This window comes from Natrix helvetica (assembly GCF_964273705.1).
Source record: "Natrix helvetica genome assembly, chromosome: 12".
Taxonomy (NCBI): domain Eukaryota; kingdom Metazoa; phylum Chordata; class Lepidosauria; order Squamata; family Natricidae; genus Natrix; species Natrix helvetica.
In genome coordinates, this window is record NC_138556.1 from 17,465,968 (window position 1) to 17,487,046 (window position 21,079).

Genomic DNA, 21,079 nt, shown 5'->3' on the forward strand with positions numbered 1-21,079 from the left:
TTCCAAAACAGTGGTTTTAATTTTAATGAAGCACCTCTTAAAAACTGCATCCTGACCAAAAAGGAAGAGGGAAGGAACGGGGAGAAAAATTAAATAAAAAGGCAAAACAGGCTCCCGGTTTATGTACAACATTTACAGTATTATGCATCAGTTTTTCTCTTTCTCGGTGCAATTCCTCTTAATTTTGCTTTCTCGTCTGGAAGGAAGGGAGAACAAAACCTCTGGGGTTGTTCCCCATCCTGATCTGGCTTGCACACTCGTCCGAGAGAGAGAAAAACACACAACAACTTTGAAACAAGCAGGTGGAAAGTACACGACATCCTCGGAGCGGAAAGGATGCAAACTGCACCGGCTGTACATTCAAAATATTAAACAAGGACTTCTTCGGTTTGTAACTAGTTTGTAATGATTCTTTCTCTTTATCCATTTGGCTGCGGGTGCTTTTAGAAATATTTCAAATTTTTTATTATCTTCTTCCCTGCTCTTCTTCGTTTTGATTCTCCAAGCCTCATTTCTCAGAACCTTTTTTTAAAAAATTGACCTGGGAAATGCAAAGGAGCTTGAACTATCCATGTTTTATCCTTCCCATTCCTTTTTTTTAAAAAGACATAAATAAGCACTTGGAGCTTCAAAAAAAAGTCATTTAAACTGAAAAATCAATCGGGATTGAAAATTACATTGACCAAGGTCACGGACAAAAGTCTCTGACAGAAAGTCTTATTTTTTTAAAAAAAATGCACTGAAGAGAAAGTCAACACACCCTTTGAAACCAGCAGCAATTCCTTATAAAGGCAAAATAAATCACATTTCTAAAATGTGCCATATTTATGCCCCTCGGGTTGGGGGGGAAACAGCACAGCCCTTCAAAAATCAAAACTGAAGCACACAGAGGTTTTGTCCCACGGTTTTAGGTTTACGAAGTTGGTACTTTTTAAAAACACATGTCCATATATAAAAATACAGGTGTAAGTTTTCTTTGAGCTGTATTTCATCAAGTGGGTTGGTGGACTTACAGGACTTCCTCAAGTTCAATTTTTTCCTCCCACAGTTAAGCAAATCACTGCATTTCTTAAGCGAATCCAACCGTCGCTAAATGAATCCGACCTCCTCAATCAGGGAAGCTGAGTTCACTTAACAAGTTGCAGTGGTTCACTTAACAACCATGGCAAAAAGATGGTAAAAATCGGAAACACAACCCAATGAAACAACTGCCCTGCTTAGCAATGTAAATCATGGCTTTCCCCTAATGCCCTCGGACAAGCGTCATTCTAAAGACACTCTAGGAATTGGACAAACTCGCTGCCTCTGGAACAATCCGGAATTCAGGACCGAGGATGGGCCAGCCAGGGAAATGTCTTGGGACGTCCTGAGAGGATGTCCCACCCACCCATGTAGAAGATCTGTAAAATGTACCGTGAGATTCGTATTTCAGTTCTGGTGTCAGTTGGGACAACAGGAAGCCATTTTGTAAACCCAGCTGTGATTCAAAACATTGTTCAAACCCTGAACGCTACTTCATGTGTGGTTTCTGGAAGTATTATGGAGCCCTGAGGTGTTGAGGACAATCTGAATCGGGTCCAAGTCAACTTAAGCTAATGGGTGTCTTCCTGATGAAGCTGTGTGAGATGTAGGGAAGCCGTTTTAATCTCGATCCTTTCTGTTGTGTTCCAATCCGACAGACAGCTGGATGAATCAAATCTCCCTTCTTCTCTCCCAATTTGACACACACACACACACACACACAAAGACACACCCACACCCTCATTCATCCAGCTCCACCCAACCTTTCTTGTAATCCTGAAGAATCTCGAGGTAATATTGCCACTCTGGTTCACTGTCATATTTCACCTCATAAACTGTCTTCAAAGGGTTCTTGTGGGGTTTGTGAACGCGAAGGACGACGCCCTGATACCAGGCCTCGGTCTTGTCCTTCTCCTCGTACAAGTGCCTGATCCTCTTCCCAACAAGTTCTGGATACTCGGAGGGCAAGGAAGAAACCTTGGCACGACTGTGTCTCCGACGCTTGAAACGCTTGAGGAGGAGCGGTGGTGGAACTTTCTTTCTCTTCCCTGAAGGACCAAGAATCTGAGGTCCTTGAATGTCTTGAAGAGCATTCTGGAATTGGATGTGAACCACAGATTTCCGGAGATGAAGGATCTTGGAAGCCCTCGTTGTCCTCCTAGCAACCTTCGCAGTCAATTTAAACTTGAGAGTCCTTGGCTGTTTATGGGATGGCCTCCTAGCACCAGGGCAAAGAGTGAGTCCCTTGGTCTCCACGGCTGCGTCTTCCTTAGGAAGCACCTTCACCCCCTTTAGCACACAACTACGTTGTAGGGAAGGTGAGGGACATCTGGCTAGGGTCTCTTGATCTTCTGGATGGAGAGTCTCATAATGCAAGGACGTAGTCCCAAAACAGGCTGCCAATCCACATCTTTGGCCTTTGGTCCTCTTCTCTTGGAAGTCCTGGTCAAGAGACTCGGTAGTTGCATCTGTTCCTAACGCCTCAACTTCTCTGTTTGGGATCAACATCGCAGGTTCCTCTGGGAAAATGAAAAGCACAAGAAGAGTGAACTGAATGAGCATCTTCATTCAGAAAACACTGTCCACAGTTGAGATCCTAAACTATTCTTCCAACAGTTCAACTACTCTCCTCTATTCTCAACTACCCCAAAACTGTTCGAAAGAGAAAATGGATCCCACCAGACAACTTCTAAGACTTGCTTCATTTCAGATGATGGAGTAGGAGATTCTTGGGTGACGTGCCCAACCCAAAAGATCTCTTCATCTCAGAGTTTTTCACAAAACCAAGAACTCCAGATGTGTTGGGATTAGTTTCCAGAATTCCAGAAAAAGGAAGTATAATCTCAACACACATTTTGAAGAAGATACCAAAATTCTCCACGGTTGTCTTAATCAAGAGGTCCCTTCTCCTCTTCTGATGCTACAGGAGATATCACACTGCAGCCCAACTGCCATGGATGGTTCTGTCTGTCCATCTCTCCTATTGTTCTCTGTCCCTCTTATCATCATCATCATCATCTCTCTCTATTATCTATTTATCTATCTATCCCAACCTATTTTATCTTATCTATCTCATCTTTCTTATCTAATCTATTTTATCTTATCTATCTACCTAATCGATCTATTTTATCTAATCCCTTCTTTCTGTCTATCTATCTATATCTATCTATCATCTATCTATCTATCTATCTATCTATCTATCTATCTATCTATCTATCTATCTATCTATCATCTATCATCTATCTATCTATCTATCTATCTATCTATCATCTATCTATCTATCTATCTATTATCTATATCTATCTATCTATCTATCTATCATCTATCTATCTATCTATCTATCTATCTATCTATCTATCTATCTATCTATCTGGGTCATCTACCTAATCCATCTATTTTATCTAATCTATCTATCTATCTTATCTATCTACCTAATCGATCTATTTTATCTAATCTCTTCTTTCTGTCTATCTATCTAATCTATTTTATCTATATCTATCTAATCTATCTGGGTCTCTTATCTACCTAATCCATCTATTTTATCTAATCTATTTTATCTTATTTAATCTATCTGTTTACCTAATCTATCTATTTTATCTAATCTATGACTACTTTGTCTGTCTGTCTGTCCGTCTGTCTCTCTCCCTCTCTATCATCTATCTATCTATCTATCTATCTATCTATCTATCTATCTATCTATCTATTTATCTCTATCCATCCGAAATCAGAACAGCCATTGCTCTCCTGTACATCAGATGTCTATGAACAAATTCTCTCGGGCTTGCCTCTGGTTTGCAGGAGCATCATGCGCCATTCGCAATGTCCTTCAGGAGCACCTTCAGCCCTGACTGGCTATAATTGCTAACCTCCAAGGCCTTGTGTTTTCCACAAAAGGCCCCTGTAATGGCATAGGGGAATGACCTTGGGAGACAGGAGGAAGAGGTGCAGCCTAGACAACGATCTGGTAAACAAAACCTGAGTCTGAAGGAGGTGGAGAAAGTGATTCAAAAGGGGAAGGACCTTCGTTTGGGGACAGTAAAAGTGAAAAAAAAGAGGAGGGGGTGCAAGACTGAGGCGAGGCAGTCCAGGCAAGATGCACAAACAGGAATGCTAGCTCTATTTTTATTGTAAGGTTACTTTAACAGAATCTTGCAAGTCTCAAAGGACCAAAGGATCTGAAGGCACAGATACGCCTCCAAGTGGCCTCAACGACCCTAAAAAGGATGCAAATGAACAGCTGTCTGCAAGGAGTATCAATCCTTCCATTCCCCACCATCCAAGTCAGAGCTGAAGAAGCTTCTGGGATGAGAAGAGAAACGTCTTCAAAAGGAAAAAAAAACACCCAGAAAGTCCAGTTGCCTCCTGAAAAAAAAGCACCTTTGCGACAACCGTGACCTGGATGTGACTGAGAATCCCTACAGACTCTCTAAAAGTACCTTTCTTCCCCTGTAATTTTTACAGTCTAAGAAACGAGGTAAGAATCTGGCGTGAAAACCTTTTGAGGTGTTTACCCAGCTCCATTCCTTCCGGGGATCCAGCTGCCTCTTATCCGACCACTGTCTTGTCTGTAGCTCTTCCTCCTCTCTGACAAGGCCATTTCCACATACCATTACATCAACTGGTCAGTCTATAAGATTCAAGCATTGCAAGATTCCGTTAACGTCGCCTTTAGAAGCAAGGCAGGACGGGTACTCCTGGGTGGTGCTGCCCACCTGGACTACCTCGCAGGGATAACCTCTATCTATCTTGCAAGTCTGAGAGAACATCTCTTCTCCCCTCCCCCTCCCTCGTTTCTGCAGCTCGAGAAACTAGAGAGGGTCTGCCAGGTAATGAGATTTAATAGCTGCCAGCTGGTGTAAGGTTGGAAGCTGTCAACTGTAAACTGACGCAATGAGGAGGATTCAGCAATACAGATATCTCCTGTTTAAGATTCTAGTGGGGTCCACACAAGGCATTCACTGTTTTAAGAGGTGTCTATATATAGATGGCCATTAGAGGGTGTTTCTCTCTCTCGTCGTTTATCTCCTTTCTCTCCTTGTGTCCGTAGCTGAGTGGTAAGGGATTGATCTACCATGTGTTTGTCTGTATATATTTGTATATAAATCAATGTCCATTATCTAAAGGTGCTATGTGCTGTATTTTTGCTCATGGGTTTATCTCATAATAAATAGTCACGCTGCCAAAATTCTGACAGGGTCTCTTTTGAGATGTGTGCCTGGCTCTATTCCTTCCGTGGGCTAATCTGCCTCTTCTTATCTGTCCACTGCCTAGTGTGCAGCTATTCCTCCTGTCTCCCAAGGCCATTCCCACCTACTATTACAGCACCGGAGCAACACAACTAGCTGGCAAGATCGCAAGAAGCCCTACTGTCAGGCCTGCAGCCATCTTTTCTTTTGGATCTTTGGCCTGCCACACTTTCTATTCTTCTACTATGCATTTTCTATGGTGGGAAAAAGGGAGGGGGGGTTGTACGGAGTTAGATGCTATGTAGCCATAACAAGATTCTTTCTAGAAAGCCAAGGTCATCCTTTCTCTTTGCACCTGAGAAGAACTGGATGGGTGGAAGCTGCCAGCATGGCAGTGGGAGATTGGACTATGGAATGCACTTATGGGCGTGGGGGCAAGATCTTGAACTTTCAAATAGGTGGGGAAAACCGGGAAGCTTTCAGATTCCGGGTTTTCCCAGATGTGCCAACAAGGCTCTCTTCATACATTGGAACTTTGAGCAATACTTTGCCTTGGACTCTGATTTACTTTTGGATGCTATTTGGAACCCTGGCACCTACCACTTCAACTTGTGCCCAAAGGCCTCCCTCAACTCCAACTAAACCCAGCAATAAGCAAGATGCACCCACACAAAGAATGGATACCTACTTGGAGGTGTGCAGGCGTGCCTGTGAACTTGGACCTGGAAAAAATAAAGGTGTCGAGAATCATCTGAAATGACACTGGCTGGGGGGAGGGGGGCACAGTTGGTCAGAGCTAATGAAAGCGGGACTGTGAGCGTGGCTGCGCGTGGCTGCGTGAGATGTGGGCAATGGTACCTAAATGTTCCATCTTGCCCAAAGCTATCCACTGCCAGTTTTTCTAATACAGCACCCTCCTGCTAAACTGAGACTAGAACTCCCAGGTTTCCCAAGCCAAACAGCTGCTATCAAGATACAACGGGGGGGAGGGGGAGACAAAGATGTTGGTTGAATTACGGACCTCGATAGGCTCTGAATTACAGGTAGTCCTCAACTTACGACCACAATTGGAACAGAAACGTCTCTCACCAAGCGATGAGGTTGTTAAGTGAGCCTACTTTTTGCCATGGTCCTTAAGAGGATCCATCCCATGGACTTTGCATGCCAGAAGTCCCCTGGGAAGGATGCAAGAGGTTATCACATGGCCCAGAACAATGCAACCATTATAAATATATGCTGGTTGCCAATCACTTCGACTTTGATCTCATGATCATGTAGAAAAGAATGGTCATAAGTGTGAGGATCACTTGTAAGTCACTTTTTTTTCAGCGCCATCGTAACTTTGAAAATCCGTTAAAGGAATAGTCATAAGGCAAGGACTCTCTGTACATCAGTAATTTGCCCATAATAAAAAGGTAAAGGTTCCCCTCGCACATATGCGCTAGTCGTTCCCAACTCTAGGGGGCAGTGCTCATCTCCGTTTCAAAGCTGAAGAGCCAGCACTGTCCGAAGACGTCTCCGTGGTCATGTGGCCGGCATGACTAGATGCCGAAAACGCACGGAATGCTGTTACCTTCCCACCAAAGGTGGTCCCTGTTTTTCTACTTGCTTTCGAACTGCTAGGCTGGCAGAAGCTGGGACAAGTAATGGGAGCTCACTCCGTTAACAGCGCTAGGGATTCGAACCACCGAACTGCCGACGTTTCTGATTGACAAGCCCATAATTACAGGCACTCAATTCCATGCCTTTTTTGCCAACCATCTCGGGACATCCTCCCCTTTAGAGTTTAAGCATAGCCTACTCTCTTAAGATCCCTTTGCCCCGTCCTCTCCCTATTTAGAAAGCAGAATGCCACCAATCTTTGTAGAGTTTGCTAAATTCTATCTCGGGCATCGAATCTAACCACTATGTAAACTTTCTACCCACATCTACAGCAGTGGCCAAAATTGGGGAGACCTTTTGGGGAAAGTCTACAGTATTTTTGACGTTTGATGGCTAATAACACCCTTTTCTTTGGAGCAGTACCCTAAAATGATATATCCATGGAAAGATAATTTAATCAAGAATGCAATGCAAGGACGCTTGTTCAATTATCTGCATTCTACGAAACGTTATAGCCAAATAACCAGAAAAAGGAAGCACAACTTGCTTGTAGCCAATGAGCACGAGTGTTTAGAGAGGTGTCCCCCTGTTGGCAATGAGCCAATCAGATCACAGTAGGATTCAGTTATTGATGTCCCGTATTGAAGCTGAGAGGAGGACATTTGTCAGATATAATTTTTGTATATCTCATTTTTTTCTACTTTTCTTTTCACTTTTCTTCTTTATAACTGCTATTCTAATAGCAAACCCTTCGTAAAAGTTATGGCGTTACGTTCGTGATTAAATTATCTTTCCATTGATATATACTTTTTCGGGTGCTACTCCCAAAACAAAGTGGTGTCATTAGCCATTAAACCTCAACAATACACTTTTCCCAATAGGTTTCCACAATTTCAGCCACTACTGTATAGGGAAGACCAACCAAAGCTGCGTCCATCATGCAAGTGGGAAAGTCCAGTGGTCAAAGCCCAGGAAAAACATAATTTTTTGGCGAGACAGAGAAGAGGAAAAAGGAGAACGAGATGCGTGTATAGTCAGTTCAATGCTTAAGCTTCTAAAGGAGGCCAAAGGTTTGCCCTTACCAAGCTGCTCCTTGACACACTCGTGCCAATGAAGGGTCAAGAGGTCCAGGTAAATGTCCGGCAGCTGTTTCAAAGCCAGCAGCTTCAACATCCGAGAAGTACAGCTCTTCAGGTCCAGGTCCCGCAACGCCTTCTCTTCAGACAAGGTGGTGGGACGCAGTTCCACCTTGTGGTCCTGTAAGACGTGGTCGACCGACACGCCAGGAAGATTGGGAAAGAGCTCCTCCTTCACCACGTGGATAGGGATGAAGATGGCGCCGGAGCGCATCACGTGAGGGAAAGGACACTTGTTGTAGAGCATGAACATCTCCAGTTGGGATTGCAACTTCTTCACCAACACCTCTACGCCCTTAAAGGCCAACCAAATCTCCTTGCCCTTGGAGAGATTGGGCCCTTCAGAGACCTTGGAGCCATTTTTGGGCTTGGTGGAACTGACGGTCTTCTCCTGCAGCTCCACCGTGGGCTCGGCCATCTCCAGCCACTCCTTGAGCTGGTCAGGGGAGGAGGTGGACACCACGCCGGATATTACCGTGCAGACGCAAGTATGCAACACGGTGAAATATTGCCTGGGTGAATATTTCTGCTGGCCGAGAAGTTTTTCCGTGGCGGGATCCAGAACGGGGATCTCTCTGAGGGCAGGGGAGCCAGGAGGTGCACTGGGAGGCAAGAGGGCGGGAGCATCGGGCAGCTTAGCATTCAAGCACTTGATCTGCAAAATCAGAGTTTCGGGTGGTGTCACGGCCTGGGGAAGGCTGGGCTCAATCAAGGGACCGTTGGGCTGACTTACATGTGCGTCGGTCCCTTTGGAGAGAGAGACGTCCTTGGCCCCAGAGGCAGCTCCCGCCACATGAGCTTTTAGGATTTTGAATTTCTTGAAGAGAAACGCCGCGGAGCTGTGAAAATGCCGGCTGCCTCTCGACTCACCGTTGACGGGCAGCACCGAGGTCTCTCCGTTGGCCCGCGAGACAGAGCCCTGGCTGTCGGCTGCTTTCTCCTTGACGTCTTCCCCTTGGACCTTTGGACCTCCAATGTCTGGAGCCTCAGCCTTTTTGGGCAGCTGCGGAAGATCAGGTCGCTCTGTCGAGTCGTCCGTTTTAAAGCTGAGGTCCAAGACGTGGTCTTCTTGAGTTGGCCTCTCAACTCTACTGTCGGGATGATTGGGAAGGGAGGGTTGGCAAGACGCAGGGTCGGTGGGATTCAGAAGCTTGACCTTGAAGCTTTCCCAACGGCCAGCATAATCTCCACCCCCTTGCCTTGTTGGGGGACTGTTTTTATTCAAGTCAACATCTCCACCTTTCGTGATGGCGTTGCAAGGGTTTCCTTCCTCCCGAAACAGATCCAGGCTTCCTCCTTCGGTCGACCGCTGAGCGCCTGTCACGCATCTATTTTCCACCCTCCTGCCTTGGCTTCTGGGAGGCGACTCCTCAGCCTGGCAACGTTTGGCGGCATCCAACTCCACCAAATCGGCAGAACCTTCCAAGTAGGCTTGGTATGGAGCTAAGCTGAAGACGTTATGGATGATGGGCATGGGAGGAGAAGATGTCGAGGGGCCTTCACGCCGTTCATGGCGTCCCTTCGGTTGATGCCCTGGGGACCAATGTCCATGAGGTGCAGACTGGACATTGGCAGCCTTCAGAAGATTTTTGGGCAGCGCTGGCTTGGGGTAGGGATTGTGGGAGACCATCGGGCTATCGGGAATCATGACGCAGCCCCCCGCTTCGTTTTTGTGAGGGGTGATGCTCCTCTTCCTAGATTCGTAAGTTAAGGAGAACTTTTTATGTGTCTCTAAAGATCCTTCCTCCTCCTCCTCCGGCACCTTTTCTGGCGGGAAAAGATCCTTCTTGCAACCGTTGTCCTCCATCTTTTCAACCCTGTTGTAACAATGAGACAGCCGGTCTACTTGATGAAGGGAAGGGAAAGCTTGTAGACCTGAAGAATTTGTGCTGGCTTCTCTTGCAACACAACTACTCTCACACCAGTCTGGAAGGCCACCTCGGCTGCGCCAAGGACTACAAGCTGGAGCAGGCTTCTCAGGCAGAGCACAGGCAGAAACATGAGTCTTTGGGGGGAAGTCCACCTTGGCCCCCGCGTTCTGCATCTGCTCGTGTTCCCTTGTAGAGGGAAGCTCGTCCGGAGGGGTCAAGGGAGTTGGGCCCACCGCCTGGTAAAGGTAGCTCTCCAAATGCCCGGGATAATAGCTGCGAGACGTTTGCTGAAAATATGACCCGGGGAACACCTGCCCATCTTCACGGCTTGGAGGAGACCTGAAACCTTTGCAGGCCGCCAAAGCAAAGACGGAGTTCGTTTTTTCGGCTTGCACGTAGCTCTGATGGTACAACAACATCTGCTCGTGAGACGTCAGAGGATATGATCCTAGAGGGTAGCATGAGGGTGATCGCTCCTGATACACCAGGTCCTGGCGATTCACCAGCAAGCTGGAAAGAGGAGAAGGAGGAGGAGGAAGAGGTGACGGCGGTAGCCGAGACCACATGTGTTTTCTGGAATTGCTACCCGTTGGCGACTCCGTGTTGCTTTTCTGACTTACGGTGGGGTAGCTGGCATCCAAGGAAGTGCCATTCTGTGCCCCCTGGCATTTCTCCAATGTCTTCTGGTACGGCATGAAGCCAGATGAGTGAACAGCGCCCTCTTTGGGCCCTTGCCGGAACTGCGCCTCGCCATTCTCGCCCACTGAGGTTTTCTTGGCGCCCGCTGTGCTGAAACCGCGACTCTCGGCACCGGCGGGCAAAACCGAGGATGGGGAAGTCCATTCCAAACGCTTTGAGTAGTTCTCCATCTGCATTTGGAAGGTCAGAGCCCTTTTGGAAGAGTAGCCCGATTCCGTCCCATATGCGGGGCTTCGGTAAACCGGTTTGGGGGCTGCCAAGGTGGAGCGAGCAGCCGGAGCTGGAGGGAGCTGCTGGGTTGGGTATCCCGCCTGGAGCCAACCTTGCTGGATGACCCCTGTGTGACCCACGTAGCTGGCCCACCGTTCACGGGGGAGACATTCATTGACCTTCTCAGGACCCGGAAGTCTGTGGTGGCCTTTCAAAGTTTCCATCTCGGACTGGCAGGTCATTTTCTCCGTCCTTGGAGAGTGGCCAGGCGCACTGGCCGGGCAATGGCTGTAGTTCTCGGCAGCCGACCAGTGAGATAAAGTTTTGGGCGCTTCGTGGCACTGGAGCGGGAAAGTAAAATAGGAGCCTTTATAACTGTAATGGTCTTCCATGGGGAGCTCGGTCAGCCTGCTCGACCGGCACAAACCAACCGGGAGGACGTGGGTTGGGTCCAGCTCCATTCGAGGGAGCTTGCTGTAACTCATGGTGCTCACAGCTTCCAGGATCCGCTTCTCCGCCATTGGTAGATGCTTTCTGGCCAACGGGTTGGGCTAGGAAACGGAGTAGTCGCTCGGGTTGTTCTGAAAGAGCGGACAAAGAAAAAAAAAGAATCAGTCTTCACGCCTTCCCCAGTTTAATTGTTATCAAAAAAAATATCTCGTACTTTGCAGGATTCCATCTGGAGCAGAAGGTTTTGTCTTCCGAGCTTCCGGGACTCATGCGGGAGCCCCCATCCTCAAGGGAGGTAGAATCCAGCACGATTCCAAAAGCTTGGAAGATAAAACCTCTGGTCCTGCTGACCGACCCAAATTGGATCCTACAACAGATTGGATCGTACTTGACCCAGATTGGCTCCTCCTTGAGGGGCTGCCACAAAGGAGAGGGAGGGGTCAAATTGTTCTATTCTATTCTGAATTCTATTCTATTCCGAGTCCTATTCTATTCCTTAGACTAGAATAGGATTCAGAATATTCTATTCTATTTTATTCTGAATCCTATTCTACATTCTATTCTATATTCTATTCTACTCCTTCATTCCTCTATTCTATTCTATTCTGAATCCTATTCTATTCTAATTGTAATTCTATTCTAACATTATTCTGGGACACAACCGTATATCCGCCTTCATTCATAACATACTTTGTTTTCCAAGTTTTTTCCTCTTTGAACTTACCATAGGCCCCCTAAAAGCTATGTCCAACCCATTTTTCAACGTTACAACAACTACAAAGCCACACACACACAAACACACAATAGCACTTAGGGCTCTTGGCCACCACCTCCAAAGCAAGGGAGTGTAGGTTTTCAGAAATCCATCAAGCAGTGGTGTCCACAATGTCTTGTCTGCCTTACGCAGAGTTTATTTGGCATTTATAGAGTTTTCACAAGCCAAGCCAAGCAGGGGTAGGTAGCAACAGCATCTTATTGGTACATTCTCTCTTATTACTCTTGTCAATCTTTAAGTCCATCCCAGCCAGAGTAGAGGCTTCACATATCTCCCTGGTACTACCTGGTTCTCATAAATAGTTGAGGTCATCGGTCACTGAGCTCATGGCCGTCTAATGCGCATGCCTGTACTTAACCTTTCCTCTCTTCGCACATCTGGTTCTGCTAATTAGGTGAGCTCATAGGTATCCGAGGTGCTACTGAGATCATGGCATTTTACTGCACATGTCTTTACGTAGCCTTACCTCTATTCCTTCAAGGGAGAATTTATTTTCCAAATCTCTCAGACTGCATACAACCCAGGCAAGGAAACCCAGCAGATCTCAGCCACTTTGGTGGAGGCAGCTGGGAATGGAAACCCAGAGCATTGGAGGAAGGCATAACGTTCACTCTTGCAATGATAATCAACTTCTGGTGATGCCTGGATAAACTCCCCCTCATTTTCTTGGCCAGAATGCCAAAGCATTCAGTAGAACAGAATAGACTTGGAAGGGACCCTGGAGGTCTTCTAGTCCAACCCCCTGCTTAGGCAGGAAGCCCTGCACCACGGGGAAATGTTGCAACTGTGAATAATGGCCCTGTCACTTTATTCCGTGCCGCTGTCACTTGGAACGGACACTAAATAAACGGTTGTAAGTCGAGGAACTACCTGCATTGCCAAAATGAACCGTCCTTGCGGCGTTCCTAATTTTAAAAAAATATATCCAAAAATCCATTATAAAAGAGTCTAGCCGAAGAATCGGGCCACCCACCCCTAAGCTAAGCACGAGACTTCTTGGAAAGCCTTCAAATTGCTTAGTAATTAAGATATTTTTGGTTTCTTGGCTTCTCAGAAACTGCCAAGTCAATAGAAAGAGGGAGAGGAAGAAGGTATGAGTCATATTACCAAGGAGCTTCTCCATTCAGCCAAACAAGGTCAGGGTGGAACGCAGCAAATATCTCCTTCTACCGTCTCGCCCAAAGTTCTCACCCAACTTCCTGGGAAATCCTTCCTGGGCCCCTGCCCTCTGCCAAACAGGAAGGAGACTCTTCTAACCGAGGCTTCCCAAGAACAGGAAGCAACTCCTTGTCCCAACAAAAAACCCTTTTGATTAATTTCCTGTGAATTCTGCTCATTCACATCCAGCAAAGTCTTTCCAGGGAGGATTTACAGTCACAGACCTTCTCTGGCTTGGAGAGCTGCCAGGCTGATATCTGCAAAACCTGGCAAGGAATCTCAGAGAATCACGAGCCAATTAAGCAAACTAATTGTCTCCTGCAAACTCCCCTCCCATTTTGCTCCTCTTTTATTTCCTCTGGGAGGGGGCCGTTCATTGTCCACCTGTGGCCTTACTCCCAAGGCGACCCCTGTTCTTTAGCTGTTCCCTTCGTCTGGCAACTTTGCGCATGTGCACACTGGGAACAGGCTCCAGCTGTTCTTCTGCCTCACTGATGTCTGACTCTGAAGGCAGCTGATAACTGGCATAGGGCTTTAGCTCCATCTCTGCCTCCGACACAGAGCCCTCATCAGAGCCTTCCCCAGACTCCAGGAGTGGCCCAGGTTCTTCCCCAACCTCCTCACTGTCCGAATCTGCTGCCAGCTCCATAAATAGATTTTTTTTTCTACTCAATGAAGTAAGAGATCCGTCAATACTCAACCCGGGTGGCCGGGTTTTTAGACGCCTAGTTCCTTCCTTGCACCTGGGATTAATGAGCTACAATTCCCAAAATCCCTCACCACTGGCGATGCTGGTTGGGTTGCTGGGAAATGGAGTTTGGCAACATCTTGAAAGTCAGATGTTTTCTCCCTTCCTTTTATTCTGCCTGAGCAGCGATGGAAGGGTTAAAACGGCCCTTTAGGTCACATGCTAGCTGGGGAATTCTAGGAGTTGAAGTCCACACACCTTAAAGTTGCAAAACACTGCCATAGACTATTAACCTCATGTTTGGCTCTACCTACGGCCTTACAAATTTTACTCTCTGATCTTGAACTGAGAATTCCCACCAACACCGGCAGGGCAAACCACTCGTATATAACCAGAGAGCAAAGCATACTCCCTTCTAGCACTGATGATATTCCCTAGTTGGGTCATGAAACGTCTGCAAGCAAACCACCAAACTCAGAGAGCACCAAGGACCCACCTGTCCATGGAGATTGCCCATCATCCAGGTTGTCCCAAAGGTGCTTTTTCAAAACGGCAGCTGGGCTTTCTTCCTTTTTTCCTTGACGTGTCCCTTCTCATCCAAAAAGCTTCTTCGGTGACGAACTGAAGACGCTGCTTGGATGAGAAGTGAAACATCTTCAAAAAAAAAAAAAGTCCGGTTGCCTTTTGAAAAAACACTTTTCGGGACAAGGACACCCACAGTCCAATCCTGAGCTACAAATATTCTTTTCATGGGCCATCTGCCCCAGACAAAGGTGGAGTAGATGTGGATGGTGCCTGCCTTTCCAGGAAGTTTCCCAGTCCAAAAGCAGGGCACCGTTAAATGTGCCATAGTGAGCCACAAAAAATGGAAGCAAAAAAACTCACAATGGTTAAGGTTTTCCAGCTGCGTGGCCTTGACCGGGTTTTAGGAGAGTAGGAATGTTGAAACCAGCATTTAAGATCAATGCTGTTTGCTAAGTGATGAGAGAGAGAGAGAGAGAGAGAGAGAGGGAGGGAGGGAGGGAGGGAGGGAGGGAGGGAGAGAGAGAGAGAGAGAAAGAGAACTAGCTTACTAACTAAACCAGCTTTTATTATCAATGCTGTTTGCTAAGTGACGAGAGAGAGAGGGAGAGAGAGAGAGAGAGAGAGAGAGAACTAGCTTACTAACTAAACCAGCTTTTATTACCAATGCTGTTTGCTAAGTGACAAGAGAGAGGGGGGGAGGGAGGGAGGGAGGGAGGGAGGGAGAGAGAGAAAGAGAACTAGCTTACTAACTAAACCAGCTTTCATTATCAATGCTGTTTGCTAAGTGACGAGAGAGAGAGGGGGGGGGAGGGAGGGAGGGAGGGAGGGAGAGAGAGAGAGAGAGAGAGAGAGCGAGAGAGAGAGAGAATTATCTTACTAACTAAACCAGCTTTTATTATCAATGCTGTTTGCTAAGTGACGAGAGAGCGAGAGAGAGAGAGGGAGGGAGGGAGGGAGGGAGGGAGGGAGGGAAGGAGAGAGAGAGAGAAAGAGAACTAGCTTACTAGCTAAACCAGCTTTTATTATCAATGTTGCTTGCTAAGTGATGAGAGAGAGAGAGGAGAGAAGGAGAGATTACAAAAAAAAAAAAGGTTGGGAAATTTCTTGGGAAAGCGAACTGGCTATGAACCATGTGAAATACTCCACCGCATGCAATCAGGAAGGTAAAAATTGCAGAACGATACAACTGCTGTTACAGGAGTATTAGGTCACATGCAACACCTCCACCTTTCTTCACCTGTGACCCCTTCGGCCCCTGTCAACCTAATGTCAACAAGACAGTGTTTGCAAAGCCAGTTAAGGCATCAGGTTAGATGCCTTGAGTTCTCTATATTCCTCCATATTTCAATCTCTTCTTAATCAGGAGCTTACAGGCAGTGAATCCGGTCCTTTCAGACTCACAAATTATTAAAAAGGCGTAATGAGCTTTAATTCACAAACGCTTCCCCTTTTTTAATAACTCCTCTCGCTACCAAATTCTGAATTTTGTTCTCAATTTCCCAATGTGACTGTTAGCTGATTTATGAGAATTTCACTGGCACTTTTTTTTTTTAAGTACAGCCTCTAATTGCCCTGAGACTTAAGATTCCCTGGAGTGTTAAGACACGCCTAATGTATTTTTAAATTGTTCTCTTAGGTAGCGTATCTAAAGATTAAAAATTTTGCCAGTCATGATCAATAGAATGGAATGTATTCGCTTATTGCAAATAAATGTCTCTTTATCTAGAGTGAAAACAGTTGTCTCCTTATCTAGAGTTAAACCAGTTGTTTTCTTAAATAGGCATTTTATCTTTTCCGATACATATGCTTTTGCTGAGCATGAGACACACGTCTTCCTTTACGTATGGTGGGTTTTGATAAGACGCTATGCTCATTTGTTTAGATCTCACCTCTTCCTTCTATAAAACGGCATGTTTGCCGCCTTGATGATCTGTCATTGATCATTAAATTTAAATTTATTGCAAACAGAGAAAGGAAAATATGCCAGGAGTACATTCCTGGGAGAGATTAATCCGGGCAAAGTTAGACTTCCACATATGGAGATGTTGGTACTTTGTGTTCAATCGTGGTTGGGTGTGTGTGTGTGTGTGTGTTTTTTTTCTTTTACAACATTGCCTCATTTTCCAGAGGTCTCTTGCAAGGAATTTATGACTTTGACATCTTAAGACTTCCAGGAGTTAAAATCTGGTTTTGCTGACCTAGTAACCAGAAGACAAAATTGGGAGCAGGATTTCTAAGGCAGTTGCTAAGTGAGTCGCACTTGACAGGATGACTTTTTTTTTTTGACATGGTCACTAAACGAATCGCCGCGGTTGTTAAGTGAATCCGGTATCCTTAAGCAAATCTGGTTTCCCCCCTTGACTTGGAAGCCAGCTGGGAAGGTTGCAAATGAAAATCACTTGACTCTGCAATCAATCGTCATAAATCCAAGCCTGTAGAAATTGCCTAAATTGTCTTGACCAGGGAGATATTACGGATGGTCGTAAGTGCGAGGATTGGTCCTCAATCGCTTTTTTCAATGCCGCTCTAGCTTTGAATGGACATGCAATGAAGGGTTATACATTGAGGACTATCTGGATTTAAACCCAAAGGGATTATTCCTTATTTTTCTCTCCCTTTCGCTTCTTCCCACAGGAAACGTGGCCTGTGTATTGCATCAAACCTGCAGATCGTTGCAGCTAAAATTCACTTAATATGTAATATATTCACTCCAACTGAATATATAGAAATGTTTCTTCTGTGCCAATTGGTGGTTTTGGACAGGATTTTTCTAGGCAGATCTTAAAGGTTTTGCACCTATGCGTTGTGCGTGGCTTATATTATATAAAAATCACAGACCCGCAAAAGACTAATAAACAAACAAACAAAGAGCAAGCGGCAAACGGGTAACTTTTGCCATCTCTTCTCAACTTAAATAGGGGCACTAAAAATGCCAACAAGGTTTTAAAGGGGAGACAGGACCAATTTTCATCCCAAAAGATTTCATTTGTTCCCCCCCCCCCCCCTAGAGTGTACGTCTTACTCTATTGAAGCCAGGGTGGTCTACTCATAAGAAAATACACACAAGCTAGCACTGGGATATATCTGCCCCAGATGCATTCAAAAGAAAAAAGCAGGCGCAATCTGAACAACTGGGATTTGAAATGCGACAACAAGCCTCATTCGTCTCTTGACTCTTTATAGCAGGCGTGTCCAAAACCAGGCAACTGGTGGACTTCAACTCCCAGAATTCCCTGGGCTGGGGGAATTCTGGGAGTTGAAGTCCACCAGGCTTAAAGTGTGCCAAGGGAGGACCCCCCCCCCTGCTTTATAGGATTGGGTTTTACAGAGCAACTGCAACCAATCAGCGCCAAGCGTGTGAGCCCTGTCTTCCAATCAACACTCACTAACCCACAGCAGCACCGCAAACATTGCTTCCACAGCTTAACCACTGCTCACATCTCTACATGGGGGCATAACGCCTCCTTTTAGGAGCACAGCAGGGCACGGGTGCCCTGGGGAGGCCTAAGCATGCTTTCCTGCTTGTGCAAATACACACATCCCACTTATAAATCAATAAATCTCTCTTTCTCTCACACACACACACACACACACACACACACACCAGCAATCTCTAAATGGCTCAAGGCCAATTTTGTAGCCCTCTAACCCATAACAGTTGATGGGGGGGGGGCGTATAAAAAAGAAATAGAATAGAATAGAGCTGGAAGGGACCTTCTAGTCCAGCCCCCCCCCCCCCTCTGCTCAAGCAGGAGAACCTCTACAAATCCCTTCTTAAAATCTCAACTCATTTAAACGGTTTTGTCAAACACAGAAGAAAACACCCTCACTCCGGGAAATCTCAAACAACTCATCTAAATATGTTGTCACACAAGCAGAAGGAAACCAGGTTAGCTAAGGCCAGCAAAAGCCAGCCCAAAAGAAATGCACAGAGAGACTATCCCTGAGCATGGAGGCTCCATCAAGAAACCGAAAGCTCAGAAGACTAAACCTCTGGTCCCGGTTGATCGACCCAGATCGGATCCTTGCGATGTTATTCCGGGACACAGATATTCGCCTCCGCTTCGTAGAAATAAATGCATCAGTTGAAATCCGTCCGTGTGCTTAAAAAGGCTTCCAATGTGTTTTTTTTGTTTTCAGAATCTCCATTTTTGTTGAAAAAAGCAAGCAAAAACATGACTTTTTAACAGGGCTCCGGCAAGCGACCACGTTCAGAGCGCATGGCCATCCAGAGTCTTGGCCAGTCAACTTGGGCACAGCGGAATTTGGGGAAGTAAAAATCCTTTCCTCTTCTTTCTTTGACAACCCCAAACCCCCATCCCTCCGTAGCTCCTTCCAAAGAGATCCTGGTTGAAAGGCAGCTAGTGGTGCCCAAGGAAGGGCAGAGGAAGGGGGGGCAGTTGGAGAAGACTAGGTGTCCCAGTGTTTTGGCTGCCTTCCAATCCCACCCTTCAGAGACTAAACAGGATTATTTTTTTCTTCCCCTCTTATTTTTTTTCTTTAAAAAAAAACATCTGTTTATCTGGGAAGAGAGAGACACTGGGGACCAGGCAACCGCCCCCCTTCCCTGCAGAAAGCAGAACACCTGGATGCTCTGGGTTACCTTTCCCTCCTCGTCCTCTCCCCCCCCCTCCCCCAGAAAAATGATGCAACCAAGGAGTTTATCAAGCCGCAACTCTTTCAACACAGGCCTGTTGCGGATCAAACCTCCTTGCCCACCGACAGAGAGGCAGGGAAGGATGGGAACCGAAGTCCAACCGAGCTGGAGGATGTCCAGCTTTTGGGGGAAGGGGGGGGGAGAAAGAAGGGGTGCGCTAAGCCGGGATGGGAGGGCTCCCACACACACACACACATCCTTTGCAAATCGACTCGAGAGGGGAGTTCCAATTCCACCCGAGTTTTGACCGAAGTTTTCAAAGCGAGCGGCCGCCGCAGCAAAATCAGAACCGCAATGGATCGTTTCATCGTCAGAATCAGAACGATCGGGATGGAGGGGAGGGGGAGGCGATCCCTCGCCCCTTCCCCCCACAACCCCAACCCCCAAAAGCCTGACTTCCGTGTAAACACGGCTCTCTCTCCTTCCTTCTCTCCTCGCCCGTCACGTGCGAAGCGGAGGCAGCCTTCCAGGCGCTCCGGATCGTGCCCAACACCCCACCCGGTAGAAGCAGCCCGGCTGCGCCCGATGGGGGCTGTAGTCCCCCTCCTCCTCCTCCTCTCTTTCTCTCCTTCCATTCTCTCTCTCTCTCTCTCTCTCTTTCTCTCCTCTCTCCTTCCATTCTCTCTTCCATTCTCTCTCTCTCCTTCTCTCTTTCTCTCTTCTCTCCTCTCACCTCCGGCTCCCGCCGCCCTCGCCGCCGCCGCATCTTCTTCCCGGACGGAGCTTCTGCGCCCGGACGGGAGAGTTTGCAAAGGCGGCGCGCCGGTTGAAGGGAACTGGGGCGCGCTCGCCTCCTTCTTTTCTTCCTTCTTTCCCTCTGTCTTCTTTCTTTCCTTCCTTCTTTCCCGACTCCGACCACCGGTCCGGCTCCTCGATCCGGAGTCGCTCCGGTTTAGTAGCAGCAGCAGCAGCAGCCGGTTCCGCTCTCCCTGCGCCCGGCAAGTCCCGCCAGCTTGATCCGGAGTGGCGGGGGTGGCGCAGCAGCTCCTCTTCTCGCGCCGGTCCCTCCCCGCAATCGCGATTCGCGAGTCAAGGGCGGGAGGAGGAGGAGGAGGAGGAAGGCGCCCACGGGTGTGGGTGCAGAGGAGGGGGGGGAGGAGGAGCCGGGGCCCGGGCGCGCCCAGCCAATGGAAACCCAGCGGCCAAGCCTGAAGTTTGCGCTCTGGTCGGGCTGGGAAGCCGCGCCTGCCTTTCCTCCTCCTCCTCCTCCTCGCCCTGGCACGATGTGCCTTCCTGCCGCTCTCCCTTCCCTCCTTTGCACAACAGTCTTGACAGGTCAGCCTGTCCCCCTTCCCCTCCCTCCCCCCCTTCCCTCCCCCTTCGCAATTCCAGTGAGTTGTAACTTGCTACAAGTCGCAGGGAGCCACGCGCGAAGGACGCCCCTTGGCTTCTAAGGGGCGCCTCTTCCCCCTCCCACTCACCCACCCCCGCCCAGCGTGGCACTTTTCGGTTGCATTCTGCAAAGCGCAAAGGCGAAGGGAAGGAGGGGAGGGGAGAAATACCATCCTCTGCAGGCCGTCCAGATGTTTTAAGGGGAAAGGAGGATTCGGAGATGCGTGGGCGGGCATGCACGTGGCCCGAAGCTACCGTCGCGACGGGGCTGTGGGAGTGGGTGTGTGGGTGGGGGATATACCGGGAGACCGCACAACCCGACTTAGATCTAACTATTGAAAAGTGCCCGGTTTGCAAAACAGTTGTGACACAAGGTTGAATTACACACACACACACACACACACACACACACACACACAAAAGATGTTGGGACTTTGGAAAAAGTGCTCAGAAGAGCAACTAGGGAATCAAAGCAAAGTGATGGGTTATGGAACAGATCGACCCAGAATTCTCATCTAAGGCACAAAAGGACCAGGCTTAAAATGTCCTATGTGGATCTGTCATGGGAAAATCCTAGTTCTCTGGTGGTGGTGATTGTTAGTTGCAAAATCGTGTCCGACCCATCACGACCCCATGGACAACGTTCCTCCAGACCTTCCTGTCCTCTACCATCCTCTGGAGTCCATTGAAGCTCACTCCGAATGCTTCAGTGACTCCATCCAGCCACCTCATTCTCTGCCGTCCCCTTCTTCTTCTTTTGCCCTCCATC

General features: G+C 47.5%; 1 protein-coding gene across 8 annotated transcripts; it reads right to left on the minus strand.

Moving 5' to 3' along the window:
* LOC309398084 (uncharacterized protein C15orf39 homolog) lies at positions 1-20,007 on the minus strand. 8 transcript variants are annotated; one of them, XR_014176345.1, is made up of 5 exons: positions 19,652-20,007; positions 7,892-11,306; positions 5,896-5,929; positions 4,517-4,648; positions 2,403-2,540 (listed from the first exon to the last, which is right to left on the minus strand). XR_014176345.1 is itself a non-coding variant. In XM_081964609.1 (4 exons), exons 2-4 carry the CDS (start codon positions 11,244-11,246, stop codon positions 2,504-2,506), a joined length of 3,426 nt encoding a protein of 1,141 aa, XP_081820735.1. In that variant the 5' UTR covers positions 11,247-11,306; positions 19,652-20,007; the 3' UTR covers positions 2,370-2,503. The 8 variants fall into 8 exon arrangements, 6 of the variants coding, with proteins under 6 accessions (XP_081820730.1, XP_081820733.1, XP_081820732.1 ...); XR_014176346.1 differs by having other exon boundaries at positions 2,411-2,540; positions 4,533-4,648; XM_081964609.1 differs by lacking the exon at positions 4,517-4,648 and having other exon boundaries at positions 2,370-2,540.
* Between the last annotated feature and the right edge of the window lie 1,072 nt (positions 20,008-21,079).

What these genes read in the sequence shown, in the direction of transcription:
- LOC309398084 (XM_081964604.1), bottom strand. Translation starts at nt 11,246, where the DNA reads ATGGCGGAGAAGCGGATCCTGGAAGCTGTGAGCACCATGAGTTACAGC. An exon ending in GTGTGTCAAGGAGCAGCTTG is followed by an intron (nt 2,541 to 7,891) that starts GTAAGGGCAAAC and finishes TCATTTTCCCAG; the next exon opens with AGGAACCTGCGATGTTGATC.